Source organism: Myodes glareolus, chromosome 16, assembly GCF_982192425.1.
Source record: "Myodes glareolus chromosome 16, mMyoGla1.1, whole genome shotgun sequence".
NCBI classification, from domain to species: domain Eukaryota; kingdom Metazoa; phylum Chordata; class Mammalia; order Rodentia; family Cricetidae; genus Myodes; species Myodes glareolus.
The window spans coordinates 33,505,721-33,524,695 of record NC_142041.1 but is presented as its reverse complement, the minus strand read 5'-3'; the positions used below and the strand labels follow the sequence as shown (position 1 = coordinate 33,524,695).

General features: G+C 45.4%; 1 protein-coding gene across 2 annotated transcripts; it reads right to left on the bottom strand.

Moving 5' to 3' along the window:
- Nucleotides 1-5,999: 5,999 nt before the first annotated feature.
- Bag1 (BAG cochaperone 1) lies at nt 6,000-18,901 on the bottom strand. Of its 2 annotated transcripts, XM_048420363.3 has the most exons (7): nt 18,354-18,897; nt 17,020-17,148; nt 13,457-13,539; nt 10,976-11,089; nt 8,716-8,823; nt 6,910-6,972; nt 6,000-6,259 (listed from the first exon to the last, which is right to left on the bottom strand). In XM_048420363.3, the coding sequence occupies exons 1-7, from the start codon at nt 18,637-18,639 to the stop codon at nt 6,170-6,172; spliced, it is 873 nt and encodes a 290-aa protein (XP_048276320.1). In that variant the 5' UTR covers nt 18,640-18,897; the 3' UTR covers nt 6,000-6,169. The 2 variants fall into 2 exon arrangements, with proteins under 2 accessions (XP_048276320.1, XP_085533367.1); XM_085677241.2 differs by lacking the exon at nt 17,020-17,148 and having other exon boundaries at nt 18,354-18,901.
- Nucleotides 18,902-18,975: the final 74 nt, after the last annotated feature.

Sequence of the window (18,975 nt, the reverse complement as noted above, 5' to 3'; positions counted from 1 at the left end):
CCTCTTCAGCTAGAAGGCTCTTGATATGATGGCAGGGTAATGAAGTGTGGAGGGACCTGGGTAGGTGGTACCAATTTTACCCAGGTTCAGATTCCTGCTCTAGGGGTGCAAAAAGGACAGAGATGCTCTGGAATGACACATAAGAGGAAAGTTGGTCAACAAAGGCAAAAAGCCAACTTCCCCTGGACCAGTGAGATGAGAAAACCAAGCAGTGGATGCTGATTGACAGGTAGCAGGGGCTTAGGTCATCTACCAACAGGCCTTCCCATTGCTATTGACCAGCTGTTCCCACCTGCAGGTGATGGTATAGGATTAGGTATTGGTTGTAAAACACAAAACCAAAATAGTAGACTTAAATCTGTAGAACTTAGTTTTCCTCGCACGGATCTATGCAGACTGACAGCTCTGTGCTCCCTCCGTGTTGTTACTCGATCACCTTCGCCTCAGCCTCTGTCTCTAAGTGTAAGGCAGCTGTTCTGACTGCCGCCTTCATCTGTATTTCAGGGCCCAGATAAGGAAAGGGCACCACCTACCTCCAAAGACGCTTCATGCAACCCAGGCATAGTATGTTCGTATCCCAATGTCTAAAATATCATCTCGTGACCAAGTAAGAGCAAGGAGACCGAGAACCTAATCCTAGTCTCTGTTAAACTAAAAATTAGGAGCAAGTGTACAAGGGGAAAAGGCATACTGGTAGCATCTGGAAGTTTCCATCTTAAGTGGCCAGTCTCTCACATAACACACATAAACCAGCCAAGCATTTCCTCAGTGACCAGTCCTTCTCAGGACTCTACTTGCTCCAAGGAATCACAAGGTTAAAGCTTCAACAACGTGCCCAATACTCCACCGGAAGAAATGCGTAATCCCCCATTTACATCTGTGGTCTGAAATGCAAGTGTAGTTCTAAAGACAATATAGTGTGTGTGGGGGGGTGTTTAGGGAAAAGGTGTTGGTGCAGGGTATTCCTGAAGACAGAAACCATGACCTTGTACTTGCTCAGCCAACCACCACTGAGCTTCATCCCCAGCCCCTCCCAGACTCTGCCCTATAGCACACGGCCATGTTGACCATTGCCCACTGGTCAAAAGATTCTTCAGATCTTGGAAATAAACAGAAACAAGTTCTTCTGAGGCTGTGTGGGGCATGAAGGCTGTTGACAGCCAGGTTTCCTATTTTGAGGAAGAGCGATGCTGGGAGGATGAGGGCACAAACAGAAGGGGTGAGGCCAGGCTGCAGCTAATGTGGGAGCTCCTCCAACCCAGCTACTTTTGACCTTCCAAAGCCGCATGGCATAACTTGGCTGGTATCTTCTATTTCTATATTTAGTTAGTTTTTGGTTTTTCAAGACAGGGTTTATCTGTGTGATCCTGACTGTCCTGGAACTTACTCTGTAGACCAGGCTAGCCTGAAGCTCACAGAGATTCACCTGCTTCTGCCTCCCCAGTGTTGGGATTAAAGGCATGCACCAATGCCTGGCTTAATATTTTTATTTTCTGAGAAAGGGTCTTATAAGTAGTCCAGACTGGCTTTGAACTCAGGATCTTCCTGTCTCTGTTTCCAAGCAGATATATTTGCCTATAAAAAAGAAATTATGGATTCTGCTCATTTTTCTCTTTCACTGTATCTCTTCGGAATTAAGTTCCTGGTACCTTCAAATAAAAGAAGCCCTGACCACCACATGGAGGAAGGCTTCTCAGGAGAAGTGGTCAGCAGTGATGGTGCTGTCTCTAATCCCACTTGGGAGGCTGATACAGAAGGATTACAATTTGATACCAGTCTGGGCCACGTAGCAAATCTTTACCTTCAGTGATGAGCACAGAAGAAGGGGAAGGAGGAGGCCGAGGGAACACTGAAGCCGCAGTGAAGGGCAAGTAGAAAATGCTGACAAAATAAACATGCAAGGGAAGTCTTCCCGCTCTGAGGTTGAAGGACAAGTTTGTAGAATTACACTCCTTGGTCATCCTATGTAGAACTAGTCTAGTCCTAGGAAAGCGGGCAACTGAGAGGGGAGTCCATTCCTTGTCCTGAGGCAGAGCCGCCCTGTGGGTGGACAGGTCTATGTGGGTGGGGCCTGTGCCCTTGGCCACCATGCTGTACATTTGCAGTCTAAGTCTCAGGGCCTCTTTTCTCAATCTCTAAAGGAGACAATGCCATAAAACCCAGTGCTGACAAGAGCGCTTCCATGACCAAGTACAGCTGTGGAAATTCCACACTCACTCTGGATGGACACACTCAGCATTCACTTGAGAACCTACTAATGCTAGGCAACATGCTTGACCAAACATGGTGGTCAAAACGCCCCACCAAGGGAACTGCAGTCCAGGGTTAGAGGCAGTCAGATGACTCCACAAATAAGTCAGCCTGTGGTTAGGTGCTGAGGGAAAAGCTACAGGCAGGACAGAAGGATGCCAGGTAGGCCTGAATAGTCTCAGCTAGGGGCAGTTTTCCCCGTGGAAGAGACACTGAAAGACAGCAGGAGCCACCTAACAAAGCGGAGAGGAAAGTTGTTGAGAGGCTGTCTACACAGAGAGAGCAGCGGGTGCAAAGGCTCCAGGGCAGTAAACACCATGAATCTGGGAACTGGCTGACCAGTGGGGGCTGAGATGCGGGAGACAAGACAGGAAAGAACTCTGGTTCTTTCTTCTGAAAGGTACAATGGCAGTTGAGACAGGGTCTTACAGTGTGGCTCAGGCTGGCCTTGAACTTACGCCAATCCTCCTGCATCAGCCTCTCTGGTGCTAGGATTATAAGTGTAAGTTACCATGGCTGTTAAGGACTGTAGGGTCTTTATCCTAGGAGGCACTGGAGCCACTGGAGGTTTCCAGACAGATCTCATACATATTTTAGCATCATTCAGACTGCTCTGAGGAAAATGAACTGCAGAGGGGTGGAGCAATTATTTTGATTTTGTATCCTGCTGTCATGATAAATGCCGACTAAAGCAACTTGAGGGGAAAAGGGGGTTATTTGACTCAATTCCCAGGTTATTCCATCGTGGGAGAAAGTCACGGGAACTTAGGGACGTTAGTCACATTGAATCCACAGTAAAGCAGAAGGATGGATGCATGCAAACTAGTGCTTGGCTTGCTTCTTCTACTCATAGTTCCGAATCCTCCGCCCAGGGTATGGTGTCGCCCACAGTGGACATGTCTTCCCATCCCAGTTAATGTACTCAAAACGATCCCCTCAAAAGACATGCTCACAGGCCAAGCTAATCTAGACAATCCATCGGTGAATCTCCCTTCCCGGGTAATTCTAGATCATGTCAGGTTGACAACACTCACCTGCAGGGGGTTGGAGAGGACTGCTCTGCAGGTAAGAGCACAGACTGCTCTTACCAGAGTAGCCGAGCTCAATTCCCAGCACTCACGTCAGGCAGTGCATAACCACTAACTCCAGCTCCAGGGGATTCCAGCACCTCTGGCCTCTGTGGGTACTAGCATAAATATATGCATGCATGCATGTGCACATGCCCAGACACACACACACACACACACACACCCCAGGTTATAAAAATATATCTTAAAAACCAGAACAAAATTACCTACATCAATATAGGGTATAAAGAGGAAGCTAGAATGAGTGTGTATGACTCCATGCCAATTAGGAGGAAGACGGTCAGGCATTAAAAGCATTGGCTCTGTTTGGAGGATATTAGCATGCTTGCCTAGCATGCACAAGGTCCTTAGTTTGTTTCCCAGCACTACAGAATGGGGTGGGGGGAGAGGAGAAAAGAAGAAAAAGAATACTAGAGGGATGGCTGGGCAATTAAGAGCACTGACTGCTCTTGCAGAGGACCTGGGTTCAATTCCCAGCACCCACATGGCATCTTACAACTGTCTGTAACTCCAGTCCCAGGAGATCTGATGGCCCTTTCTGGCCTCTGAGGCCACCATGCACACACATGGTGCGCAGACATGCATGCAGTCAAAACATCCAGACACATACTACAAATGAATTTTTTTTAAGAGCATCCAGCTTTGACAGAAAGCACCCGGCTTTGTGGTGTAGCTCTGCCATTCTTCCCTATTTCCTCCACCTCTTTATTATGTGAGGATTAGGTCACGAATATATACAAAGAACAGTGCCCAGTGCTAAGTAACTTTGTGTGCTCGTGTGTGTGCAGGGGCTAGAAGACAACCTCAGGCTTTGCTCCTCCAGAGCCATCCACCTTGTTTAGCCTTTTTAAAACAGGGTCTCGCACTAGCTAGACTGGCTGGCCGGTGAGCCCCAGGGATCGGCCTATGTTTATCTCCCCGGTGCTAGGACTATATGCGCCACCACTCTCAGCTTTAAAAACAGATAAATAACAACAAACAACATGGGTTTTGAGGACCTCTTGCTTGTGTGACAAACACATCCCCGAGTCCCACAGTAACTTCTTGTTAACTGTGACCCAGGGACAAACAGATGCCACAGAAAGGACGGTGGCAGTGTTCCAGTAAAGTCAGGCATGGGTTAGATCCTGCGTTCTGTCTACCCGTTTACCTCTACTATCCCCAGGTCTGATGTCTTACCTACCCGGTCCTAAGTCCCTGGGACTTCAGTGAAGCCCCCTTGGTAACAAGATAAGCCTCACTGGGCCTGTTGAAAGCCTGTCTCCTGAGTGCCATGCTGAAAATGGGTGAGAGCAGCCGGCTAGCTTAAAGGAATTCTAACACACAGAATCTCTCAGCTTCATCAAACGCAAATGCTAACAAGCCACAGTCGTCTTTCTCACACAACAAAAAATAAACACTGTATACAGTTGTGTACAGCTATAACTCAAGACTCAGGAGGCAAAGGATGTAAGTTCAAGACCAGCCTAGGCTGTATAGCAAGACTGTGTCCAAAGGAGGGACACACATGGTCGGCCATGAAAACACACACACACACACACACAAACACGCACGCACACACGCACGCGCACACATGCACGGGCAAGCAGGCAGATAGACAGATGGACAGACGCAGAGGAGAAAAATTCCAAATATTCTTGTGCTTGATGACAACACACGAACTGGTTTTAAAGCAATGGAGGAGCTGGAGAGATGGCTTAGCAGTCAAGAGCACTGATTGCCCTTCTAGACGAGCCAGCACCCACATGACAGCTTTTAACTCCCTCTAGCTCCAGTTCCAAGGAGATACGACATCCTCTTTGGGCCTCCATGGGCATCGCATGCACACAGTACACAGGCATCTGTGCAGGCAAAATACTCATCTGTACAAGATAAAAATAATGTAAAAATATTAAAAAACAAACAATGGAAGGGGAAGTCCAGAACTCGCAGGAACAGTCTCCAGGGAAACCTAGAGCCAGAGGGCACGGTTAACAGAAGCCGCCAGCTGGCTTCGCCCCACTTCACACACTCAAACTGCTGTCTTTGCCTTCCTGAGCCATGGTTTAGAACTGGTTTCAGGCAGAGACTCAGTTGGCACTGGGTTTTTAACAGTCTGGAGACTTGTTTGGGGGCAAGGTCATCCACAGATTAACCACAGGGCCCATCCCAAAACAGCACCTTGAATCCAGGCATAGTGGCACACACCTTTAACCCCAGTACTTGGGAGGCAAAAGCAGGCGGATCTCCGGTTTACATAGTGAATTTCAGGATGGCTAGAACTACCCAGTGGGTTCCTGTCTCAAATATTAATAAAATAATAATAAATATAATGACTGTGGCTGGGGAGGAGTAGTGGAGGATGAGGACAAGGTCTTTAAACCCACAATCCAGTCAGATGTTCTGAAATCAGTCCCCAGTAGGGCACTCTGTGGATTGTCCAGGTGCCAAACTTCTATCTGACACTTCTACCTGGGAGCAACTACTTACATCTACAAACTGAGGACTAGGGGGCCCTACAAACCTGGAACTAGCTCCACATGAACTAGAGCTCTGCCCAGCCCAGAAAGTTTCTGAATGTCGAGAGCTAGTAACCACTGGGTAGGGAGGCCTCTCTCCTACAAAGGGAGCTGCTGGACAGCACAACCACACAGAGCCAGAAGGAGAAAACAGGAACTCTACTTCAGAGTTGCAGAGATAGTACTTTTCATTGAGAACCGATGGAGGAGTAGGGAAATTGACATTTAGCCAGTTGCCTCTGGCAGTGCTAGAGAAACAAGCAGCTTCTGTTCCAGAGAGGGCAGAGCCGTGAAGCTGCTCTTCAGGCTAGAACAGTCACTCTCTCCCACACTTCATTCAGCGAGGGCCAAGTTCGTAGACTGCAGCCGCTCTGTCTCTTGGCAGATGTATTGCTCCACCGTGTCGCACTCAGCTAAGAACACCTACGAGACAGACACAGGCAGTGAAATCCCAGGCCTTCCGAGGACAAGCCAACCACTGCCCATACGAGGCTCTTTATTCAGTCATCTGGGGAGCCTGTTGCTTAGATGCTAAACAGGTGGTGTGGGGGTGGACATGGACTCCCTGTCTGGACTCCACGGTTAAGGGGAACAGAAATAATGAAACACTGGTTCATGGTTTCTGGATATGCCCTAGGCCAATGGCCCTCCAAAAGGAGGCAATGGACATACCAATGGTCCTTACTAGAAATTTGCCAGCCCTATCCGCTCTCCAGTGAACTTGCCCAAACTGACTAAATCAAATACACAGTGACAAGAATCCCCATCTCAGGTTCATGCTAATAAATAAACAGTAACAACAGACCATGCCTCTTAGTTTGTTTGTTGAAACAGGGTTTCTCTGTTTAACAGCCCTAGCTGACATGGAACTCGCTCTGTAGACCAGGCTCTGTAGACCAGAGATCCACCTGCCTCTGCCTCATGAGTGCTGGGATTAAAGGCGAGCACCACCACTAACTTGCCAGACCATGCCTCTTAACCACGGTTCTACACTTCCCTGTTTTGGGCAGATAAACACACATACCAACACACTAAATATATTACAGTCTCTCATGTATTACCATATAACTCACCTGAACCCTCTTAACCAAATTCTTCCTTTTTAGCCTGCTGTCCTTAAAATTTTCTGGTAGGACCTATGGAAGAAACAGTTCACAACTGAATCTGTAATGGCAATGACAAGAGACATTGAAAATCCACACAATATACCCAACAGGTCACCAATAGAAGTAAGATGTGCACTTTCAGGCATCATTTCTCCCATTCTGCATCCTATGAGGCTCCTCTCATGGCTCTTGTTCCCATGAATGGTGCCTCCCTTGATTGCAATGCCTGGACTGTATCCTGGTCTGAAACACAGATTTTGTTTCTTCACTGTTTCCTACATACAGATACTACTATGCCAGGAAAAGTACCTTCTGTTGCTTTGGGGTTTGCTTATTTGCTTGTTTGTTTGGCTGGTTTTTCGAAACTGGGTTTCTCTATAGATCCTTGGCTGTCCTGGGGCTCACTCTGTAGACCAAGCCAGCCTCAAACTCACAGAGATCTGCCTGCCTCTCAAGTACTGGGATTAAAGGTGCGCACCACCATCGCCTGGCTGCTTTGTTCTTTTTAACCCCTCTGTCACAACAGAACTCCAAGCCCAGAGAAATTTGCTCTCAAGAATAAAGCATCAAGCTAGAGATACCCTAACATTAATCTGTTAAAGAAAGCTTGGGTCAGCGATTCAACAGCCTCCCCAGATCTGGCTATGGCTGCAGCCTGTAGAAGAAACACGCTCAATGACATCACAACCTGAGGTTTAAAAAACAAAGACCCATGTTTCCTTAACCACAGATTATAAAATTCTTGGGTTCCAGGTCCACAACCACACACACACACACACACACACACACACATTTCACACATTTGTCATCTATATTACAAAAGCCCTGTGTTGGTGGGCTGTGAATGCCCAGGTCAGAAATTCCATATATTCACCCAGAACCTAGCATGCTGTCCTAGTTTCCTCCTTGTTGTGTGATTAAAAACACTCTGATCAACTAGGGGAGGAAAGAGTTTGTTTGACTTAGACTACCAGGCCACAGTCCGTTATCAATGAAGTCAGGGCAAAAACCATGGAGGAACGCTGTTTGCTGGCTCACACTTAGCTTTCTTTCTAAGGTTTATTTATTTTAATTTTATGGATGTTTTGTCTACATGTCTATCTGTACCATATGCATGCCTGATACCTGAGGAGGCCAGAGATGACATTAGATTCGAAATTTGAGTTAAAGATGGTTGTGAGCAGAGCTGGAGAGATGGCTCAGTGGTTAAGAGTATTGCCTGCTCTTCCAAAGGTCCCGAGTTCAATTCCCAGCAACCACATGGTGACTCACAACCATCTGAAATGAGGTCTGGTGCCCTCTTCTGACCTGTAGGCATACTCGCAGACAGAATATTGTATCCATATTAAAAAAAAAAAAAAAAAGATGGTTGTGAGCCACACTATGTAGGTTCTGGGAATCAAACCCAGGTCCTCTAGAAGAGTAACCAGTACTCTTAACCACTAAGCCATCTCTCTAGCTCAAAGCTAGCTTTCTTATCCAGTCCAGGACCAGCTATCTAGGGTGACACAACCCATGATGGGCTATTTCAATTACCAAAACAACTTCACCCCCTCCACGTGCCCAAAGGCCACCCTAATCTGGGTACCATCAATCGAGAGGCACTTCTTAGGGAAAGCTAACTAGGACACACAGTATCTGGCACGCAATAGTAGATGCTTGCATCCCTGAGCAACAGATTTCCCAGGCAATAGAAGTGCTATGCTGGCAGAGCGAAATGGACGGAAATACTGTCATGAAGAACTAGCATCTCTAAGCTGAGTATTTACTTACCATTGTGTCAATCTCTTCCAAGATCTTCATGAACTGCTCAATTGTGGCCTTTACTTTCCTATCAAGTTTGCAGAGAGCCTCTGCTTGCAATTCCTTAGCCAGAAAACCCTGTGAAGGAAAAAGGCATTACCGTAAGTGTTTCTTCAGACTTATGGAAAACCACACCACTATACTGATGAAGTGATACAGAGTTTACCACTGTTCTAATAAGCCAGGCTGAGTCTCAGATCTTCATCCCTTAGGACAATTAGAAATGCTGACCCTGGCCAGTCTAAGAATCCTAGCAGGCTGCAGGCTGCTGTTTCTCATGTGGTCCACTGGGTTCTGAATGCCTCTAAAGCCTAACTAGAGTATAGCCTTCGGCCACAAGTATACATGTGCTCTTAAGAGGCAGACATTAGAGCAGACTTGAATGCTAGGCATTGTGGCACAACATGTGGACATCGAAGGTCTGCATGACACTCTCTGTTTGGTGGTTTGAACAGGAATGGGCACCCTCAGCTCATATATTTGGATGCTCAGTTTTGAGGGAGTGGCACTACTTGACAGGACTAAGAGGTGTGGCCTTGTTAGAGTAAGTACAGCCTTGTGGAAGGAAGTATGTCACTGGGTTTTGGGTGTTCAAATGCTCAAGCCAGGCCCAGAGTCTCTCTCTTCCTGCTGCCTACACAGATAGGTCCATATGAAAACAGAGGATGACTGTATTTATTTTAGTTTTGTTTTGAGACAGGGTCTCAGGTAGTAGAAGTGGTCTCCAACTCACTGCTTAGTCAATGCTGCCCATGAGCTCCTGATTCCTCCACCTCAGAAGAGCTGGGATTAGAGGCGTCTAAAACCACACCTGGCTCAAGCAACACTCTTCTTATTAAACCACCTTGCTATTTATTCACATCTCTCAGCTGAGGGCTGAGCTGAAAAGCAGGAATTTCTGAGGATGGCTACCAAAGCAGTGACAAATGCATATTTTACAACACACAGCAAGAAGCTCAAAATTACTCAGAAATCCAAACTCAGTGGGACCTCCTGTATCTGTATTGCTTTTATTGGTTAATGAATAAAGCTGCTTTGGCCTATGGCAGGGAGAACAGAGCTAGTCAGGAAAACTAAACTTAATGCTGGGAGAAAGTAGGCAGAGTCAGGGAGATGCCAAGGAGAAAGATACCAGCCAGAGCCTGCCAGAACCTTGCCCATAGGTCATGACCTTGTGGTGATGCACAGGTTAATCCAGATGGGTTAATTTAAGATTAAGAGCTAGCTAGAAACATGCATAAGCTAATGGGCCAAGCAATATTTTAATTAGTTTAGTTTCTGTGTGATTATTTTGCGTCTGGGATGCCGGGAAACAAATAGGCAACCTTCACCTACACTATCAAAAACAATCACAACTGTTCAAAAAAGATTCATGTCTAAGGGCATTCAAAGAAGCATCATATGTAACAGAAAAAAATTATTAGGTAAAACAACAGAGAATAGAAACTAGCTTAGATAAAACATGATATGCAATAAAATATGACCATTTTCAATGACACCAGAAAAATGTTAACTTTTTAATCAATAAAAGAACAATTTACCAAATGTACATCATATTGAAATTCTTGATAATAAGATAAAAAATATTTTTCAGAACAATAGTATCTCTGGACCACAGGTACATACTTACACACAAGAGCAGTAAGGGCATGAAGTTTAGGGAGTGATGGGCCTTGGTCTGAATCTATTTGTACATACATTTAAAACTCTTGTATAAGTACCACAAATAATAATAATAATAATAATAATAATAATAGTAGTAATTTATTATTATTATGTTATTATTTGGTTTTTAGAGACAGGATTTCTCTGTGTAGCTCTGGCCATCCTGGAACTCACTCTGTAGACCAGTGTGGCCATGAACTCAGAGATCTGCCTGCCTCTGTCTTTCGAGTGCTGAGATTAAAGACCTGGTTGCCACTGCCCAGCACAAATTAAATTTTATAATTAAAAGACAAAACAGGACTGGAGAGATGGCTCAGTAATTAAGAGCATGTGTTGCTCCTCTAGAAGACCTGAGTTGTGTTCCTAGCATCCACATGGAGGCTCAGAACTTCATGTAGCTCCAGTTTTGGGAATTGGAGACCCTGGCCTCCCTGGCCACCAGGACTCCCATGCACATACTCTCACACATACATACATAATTTTAAAATGAAATAAATGGTTTTTTAAAAAGCCAACTAGGTAACCATATCATACCACTAAATTAGAATTGAAATGGCTAAGTCACCTGCTGGATGCCAGAAAGTTCTTTGGTCAAGCCTTCCAGGTGGTGAGCTGTCTTCTCTACAGATACCTCCAAATCTTTCAACTTCTTTAACTCAACTTCTTCCTCTGGATTGCTCTAATGTGAAGAATAAAAACGCGGTCAGTAATCACAAAGGCTAGCTGCCTCTGAAAGAACATCTGACCACCACTGGGCTAAGCCACTCACTGAGGAGGGCTGAACCAACTGCTGATGCCTCTTGGAAAGCAACAGGTTTCCTGTCTGGAAAGCCTAGTCTAGAGGGAAGGAAGGTGTTGGGCAAACGCTCTAGTGAGAATCCTGACGACTTATGTTCAGAGAATGGAGCCAATCCAAGTGTCAGATTCAGCCCCTGCATTAGGGTGAGGATCCCAGCAGCTAGGTTAGAGTGTAATCGAGGACTAGAGAGAACTCACTACTCTTCCAGAGGACCTGGATTCAGTCCCCAGCATCCACTCAGTGGCTTACAATCTTTTGTAACTCCAGTTCCAGGAATCCAACCCCTCTTATGGGCAACAGACATGCACATAGAACACAAACATAAATGTAGGCAAAATGTTCATATATATATAAGAGGTTAAATAAATCTTTAAAAAAGAAATAGAACAGGGGCTGGAAAGATGGCTCAGCAGTTAAGAGCATAGCCTGTTCTTCCAAAGGTCCTGAGTTCAATTCCCAGCAACCACATGGTGGCTCACAACCATCTGCAATGAGGTCTGGTGCCCTCTTCTGGCCTGCAGACATACACACAGACAGAATATTTTATAATAAATAAATAAATATTTTTTTAAAAAAGAAAGAAATAGAACGTAAGCAAATTCAAGTGGATGCCACTAAGACGTACAGAATGAAAAGGCAGGCAGAATTCAACTAGTCCTTTGTTTTGAGACAAGATCTCACTATCTAGTCCTTGAATTCCTTCCTCCCACCTCAGCTTCCTAAGTGTTGGGATTAAACAATGTACTAGCGTGCCCAGCAGTATGACAAGTCTTTTTCCACCAGGCAGTGTCTCAAACTAGCCCAGGGTGGCCTCAAACTTACTATGTAATGGGAGGATGACCTTGAACTCCTGATCCAGCTGCCTCTATCTTCCCCATGCTAGAATTACAGGCATGTGCCACTATGTTTGGTTTATGCCTATTTAACTCTATCATTAAATATGATGGTGACAATGATAATACTTATACTTTTATTGGTCACCCGTTATATGCCAGCTACTATGCTTAGCATGTTAGCTATGCTTCTTTCTCTCTCTCTCTCTTTCTCTTTTTTCTTCCTTCCTTCCTTCCATTCTTTCTTTTCCTTCCTTCCTTCCTTCCTTCCTTCCTTCCTTCCTTCCTTCCTTCCTTCCTTCCTTCCTTTCTTTCTTTTTAAGCCTTACCACAATCCTAAGAGGCAGAAACCGTTTAACAGATAATGGAAACCAGGGCTTAATGTAGTGAAGTGACCTAAGATCCCAATGCCCAAAGGGGAAACGTACTAGAATCCAGATGTGGCTCCCCACTCTTAGCCAGCTCCAACCGAAACTACTATAGCTTCTTCAAACTGACCATGGGTACTGCCTGATGCCCACACTGTTCTCCCAGACCTTTCAGCAAGACATCTAGAACATTCTCCTGCCTCTCACCCACAGCTGGCAGCCAGGGCCAGCAGCTGCCTGCTTTCTTACACTCCCCTACACTGTTCATTCTCCACGGCCAAATCTCAAGCCCAGTCCCCCAGGGGCTCCGGCTCGAGATCAGACTCTCATTGAGTCCACTTAGCTAGATGGACTCAGCCACCTCACTCAAGCAAGAAGCTTGCAGTGAGCGGTGCCACTGTGTCACAATGCAGGGTGGGCACAGTGCCCACCACGGCAGGGTAGGGCCACAGCCCTCACCTGTCACCAACGCTTTCTCTTGCCCCTCCGTTCTTCAGTCTGAACCTTCCCACTCAGAGAGCATTTTCTTCTTATAGAATGGAAGGCAGCTCCTAAGACCCGAGCAGGAGCTCTTCCAAGAGCTCTTCCATGTAGTGCCTACAGCTCTAACGAAAGCTCTCTTGAAAATTCTAAGTACAGCCTGTTCCTGACACATTTTAACTACATCAAGGTAGCACGGTCAGGGCAGAAGCTTAATTGACAGAGTAGAAAAGCACAGATAATGCACCTACCAAACTGGTAATCTCATCAGCCCTTGCTCAAGGGGGACGTCACCAATGCTGAATCTGGGTAACCAATTTGGGGTTTGTTTTTGTTGTTGTTGTTGTTGTTGTTGTTTTTTGTTTGTTTGTTTTTCAAGACAGAGCTTCTCTGTGGAGCCCTGGCTGTCCTGAACTCAGTATATAGACCAGGCTTGCCTCTGCCTCTTAAGTGCTGGAGTTAAAGGTGAGCACCACCACTGCCCAGCCAAATTTGGTCTTCTATACAGAATCACGTATGGTCCTTTAGTCATTCGATTTAAAATTTTGACAGAAAAAGCAATTTACCTTTTCCCCAATTAGCATGACTCGGCAACCATTTTGTATTCCAAGTGCTGACAATGGTGTCTCCATTTCTTTCAGAGATTTTCCTGAAAAAAGCAAAGGCATGCCAAATTGTATCATCTGTACAACACTGAAACTAGACTTTGGCTAATGTACATGAGAAAGAGATGGGATTGGAGCCCCACCACTGGTTGTGGCGCTACTGACATTGAAGAGCTGTGGGAAAGAGTCAGTTTTCTTTGAGGTGTGACCCCTGATAGGTCTGCCTCATCCCAGGGCAGGCCCTGTATGGACTCAAATGGAGGGGGCAAACGTGGGCAAGGAAGTGAGTCTGAGCAAATACATTGTGTGAAATTTTCGTAAAACTAATGTTATTTAAAAACAGAAATACAAATCTAACATAAAAAGGGGGTCTGAGAGATGGTGCAATAGTTAAGAGCAGTGGTTGCTCTTCTAGAGGACCCAGGAAACCAACTCAGAGCACTCGGGAGGCAGAGGCAAGCAGATGTCTGTGAGCTCAAGCCTAGAACGGGCTGTAGACCAAGACCACGTTCCAGACCAGCACAGACTACATAATGAAACCCTGTCTCAAGAACCAAAACCAGGGCTGGAGAGATGGCTCAGAGGTTAAGAGTATTGCCTGCTCTTCTGAAGGTTCTGAGTTCAATTCCCAGCAACTACATGGTGGCTCACAACCATCTGTAATGGGAGTCTGGTGCCCTTTTCAGGCCTGCAGCATACACACAGACAGAATATTGTATACATAATAAATAAATAAATGTTTTTTTTAAAAAGAACCAAAACCAACCAAACCAACAAAAAGCTTCATGTTCGCTAACAATAAAAAGATAAATAGGAATCTTTTTAAATGTCTTTATCTGATAATGTCATTTCTTGATATCTATCCTAAACAAATAACTGGAAATATATTTATATAACAACTATTAAAAATAATATTTGGGGACAAAGTATTAATATAATTCATATAATAGATACAGTTCTTTAAAATTTTTTCATTATTATTTTATGTGGAGAGGTATTTTGCCTGAATGTATGCTTGTACATTATATGTGTGGCTGGTGCCAGTGGAACTGGAATCCCCTGGAACTGGAGTTATTGACCAGTTTAGAGCCTCCATGTGGATACTGGGAATTGAACCTGGGTCCTTCAGAAGAGGAGCCAGTGCTCTTAATTGCAGAGCCATCTCTCCAGTCCCTAAAGGTTTTAAGATTTATTTTTATTTATTTGCTTTTTTTCAAGATAAGGTTTCTCTATGTAACAGCTCTGGCTGTTCTAGTACTTGCTTTGTAGACCAGGCGAGCCTCAGACTCACAGAGATCCTCTTGTCTCTGCCTCCCTATTAAAGGAATGCACCACCACCTCCGGGGATTTATTTTATTCTTAATAATGTATATCTGTGTGCATGTGTTGGTATGTGCATATGACTGCAGATGCCATATCTCTCTAGCCCCAAGAGATTACTTCTGTAAAGTAAAAGATTTTATAGTCATGAAAGCTCTTTTCAGGGATGAAAGATGGCTCGTGGGTTAAGAACAATGACTGTTTTTCCAGAGGTCCTGAGTTCAATTCCCAGCAACCACACGGTGGCCCACAACAGATGGTTGTTGTGATATAATAAGATCTGGTGCCCTCTTCTGGTCTGAGGGATACATGCAGACAGATGCTGTATACATAACTAATAAATAAATCTAAAATAAAAAAAAAGCTCTTTTCTTCTCAGGATATTTCAATGAATGCAGGTAAACTCAATATTACAAAAAGAAAATGTAAAATATGTGGGCTGAGGATAGGGCTTAGTGGTTTGGTACTTGTCTAGCATGTTTGATTGAGCCACGAAAGCATTTAAAAAAATTGATAAGACCCAAAAAGACAAATATAATATGTACTGACTCATAAGTGACTTTTAGACATAAATCAAAACAAACAACAAAAAAAGCCTACAATTCACAATACCAGAGAACCCAGACAACAAAGAAGACATGAATCTAAACTACATGGAAAGTAGAAAAAGACAAGATCTCCTGAGTAAATTAGGAGCATGGGGATCATGGGAGAGGGTAGAAGCGGGGAAGAAGGGAGGGGAACAGAGAAAAAATATATAGATCAATAAAAACAGTTTTAAAAAATTATCAAGTAGTTTTATCCATGAGAACATTTTCTTCTTTATGCTTTCTGTTTTGAAACTTGATCTCTTGTTATTCTCTGTCCTTCTCCTCTCCCCTTCTCTCTGGCAGAGTCTGACTTATTACCCAGGTTGACATGGAGCTGGTCTGCGTCTCCAGAGTACTAGGGTTATAGGTGTGTGCTGCCATACTCAACTTTGAAAGATACGTTTCTATTGTCTTTCTAATTCAGAAAATTAAATTATTTAAAAAGGAAAAGACATGGGGCATGGTCATACATAACCAGTTCCGAGATGACTTGGGCTATAGGAAACCATCACTTTCCCACCAAGAAAAAGGCAAAGATCTATGCTATGAAATATAAATAAAATGCTTCCTATTGCTATACTCGAACGTTATGCCTTTGCCATAATGTTCATTATTAAATTCTTTACAATAACCGAAACCTAATGAAATAAATCTGGCCCTATCATGTACTAGAATAACGGGTTCTATGGGAGTGGGGAGGCAGGGGAGAGGAGGGGTGGGGAGGAGCTAGTGCCTCAGAAATCAGCACCAGCATCAACAACACACTCTGCCCATCCAGGATCCTGCTAAGTCTGTTCAAAGCCTCTCTAATCAGCACGATGTCAAGTATTGGCAAGAACACTGTCTCTGCTGTCATACTAAGAAATCAGATATTAGGCAACTAAGATAACTTTACTTAGTAGTAACTTCAATACAATCATGCAGAACATATAATGGGGAAAGGATCTAGCCTAGCCAGAGAAGACTGTCCATGTTTCCTCAAAAAGGTTAACATCTGACATCATGTTACCCCAAATCTGATAGTCATCCAGATGTTTACAATGTCTAGTGTAGAGCAGGTCCTTAATAAATACCTTGTAAATGAATGAATGAATGAATAAATAAATGAATGAATGAATGAATGAAAATGGTTCTGCTTTGAAAACTGAAAGATAGGGGCTAGAGAGATAGCTCAGTGGTTAAGAGCATTTGCTGCTCTTACAGAACATCAGGGCTCAGGTCCCAGCACCCACATGGTAGCTCACAACCATCTGTAACTCTAGTTCCAGAGAAGCTGACATCGTCTTCTGGCCTTCGTGGGCACTGCACAAACATGGTACACAGACATGTATGTCAGGCAAAACACCCATGCACACATTCACACACAAAAAACTGAAAGTCACCAGTAGGTAGGACTAAGCAACTTAAAATCTGTCCTTTATAGGGTGGTGGTGGCAAATGCCTTTAATCCCAGCACTCAGGAGGCAGAGGCAGGCGGATCTCTGAATTCGAGGCCAGCCAGGTCTACACAGAGAAGCCCCGCCTCAGAAAACTAAAATAAACAAACAAACAAATAAATAAAATGAAATCTGTCCTTTGACCATAAGTACTCAAAAACCAATGAGAAGCACCTACCCTTAAATATGAGCTTCTGAAAAGGCAGTGGAACCCCTGTGGCATCTTCCACAAGCTGAGCTAGGTCTTGTACACATGGTTCACTATTACCCTGCTGTGGGGTAACAAGAAGGTCATACCTCTCATTGCCTGGAGGGAAAGAAAAGCATTCAATGAAGATAACTCTTTCACCTAAACCTAAAAGTAAGCTGATGCTGTCTTATGGGGCTGAGGATGGAAGTCAGTGCCTTGAGCTTGCTGGGAAGGGCTCTACTACTGAGCTATGGCCCCAGCTAGAGTCACACTTGCATGCAATTGTATGCAATTATACATATACAATTATACAAGACTTGTTGCATGCCCTATCTTAAAACCCCAGGACAGCACCATACAGTAGCTATTAGGTTAATATAACCTCCTTGGGGGGAACCTTCAACTGGCAGAGTCAGAATCAGCCCTTAGATCTAGTTGATTCCAAAGTCCACTCTTTCCATCACAGCTGCCTGCATCCTGTGGCCCGACCCCCTGTTGTCTCTAAGGCATTGGTCTTGTCTCCCCTGATTCACCCGCAGGGGGCTGTTGCCCTCCACGTCTTTCTTACTGGGCACACCTAAGTACACCATAATTAGTGCTTAGTAAAGACAAATGAATAAATCGATTTTTTAAAAGCACAGGTGCCGATTTTTTTCTAAGTAGGTGGAGTCCAGGTCCAGCTTATTAGACTACTCTCCCAATTGATCCAGGGTCAGAAGGAGCCCTAGTTCCCATCTGTGCTTCACAGACCAGAAATCAGAGGCCTTTAAAAAAGAGACGTCCATCTCAAGGTCACCCAAAGCTGCTGGACACAGAATCATGGTTTCCAGAAGTATGTGGTTCTTTCCTAACTGACTGGTTCTAAGAAAATCTCACGGATCCAGCTTTCTCGTGTACTTTCCAGTGATTGGTTCTGTTTTAATTTCACCAGGAGTCCAGAAAGTAACTCTTGGACCCACCGCCCACTGAACCTGCGGTTCTGTGACATTCAATACAGAAAAGTAATGAACAGCCCGACCACGTTAAGTTCAGACTCACTATACAGGTAGATGTCCAGAACCACAAGAGTTCCACACACAAGATGGCCAAATACAAGACTGACACTTTATTACTGGCGGCACACACTCAACTACGCTTCCAAAACAGTGGGTCTAACAAATGTCCAGGGACGAAACAAACTGGCCACACGGAAAGATGTCCTGACACCAAACCCAGGCAAAAGTAAACCATCCACACGGACATAGCCAAGAGCCCATCCTTGGCCACAGGTGGCCAAATTCACAGATCCCAACCCTACCTACGGAGCCCATCCTGGTACTCACTGTGGGTGACGGTCACACTAACCCCAGTTGTTTCCATATCCTCGGTCTGGACCATCTCCTCAATCTGGGCCATGACCTCGGTCTGGGTCACCTCTTCAGCCACGGCCACCTCTTCGGTCTGGGTCGCCTCTTCGATCGTGATCACCTCCTCTAACTGGGTCACCTCCTTGGTCCCGGTCCCTTTCTTGCTGCGGGTCGTTTTCTTACCCCTGATCAACTCCCTGCTATGAGCCACCTTCTCGCTTTGAGCAGAGCGGGGACGAACTTTCTTCTTCATCCGCGGCATGCAAGCGCCGGCGGCGGCGGCGCCCCTGGTGGATCGGTCATACCCGCTGGCTGCACTGCGGACAGATGAACGCTGAGAGGGAGGCGAGCCGCGCTCGGCCAGTGGCTCCGACTGGCGCGGCTCCCGGCCGGGCCGAGGGGCGCGCAGCCGGGGTCCCAGCGGCTCCCGGTCCCCTCGCGGTCTCCGAGGGCTGCTGCGATCCGCCAGGCCCGCGTTTGTTCACCGCCCAGCGGTGGCCGTCGACCGCACAGCCTTGCAACCCCGCCCTACTACTCACCGGCCCCACCCCATCTGCTTGCCACGCCCTCGGAACTGACCCCGCTCCGGGCCCCGCCC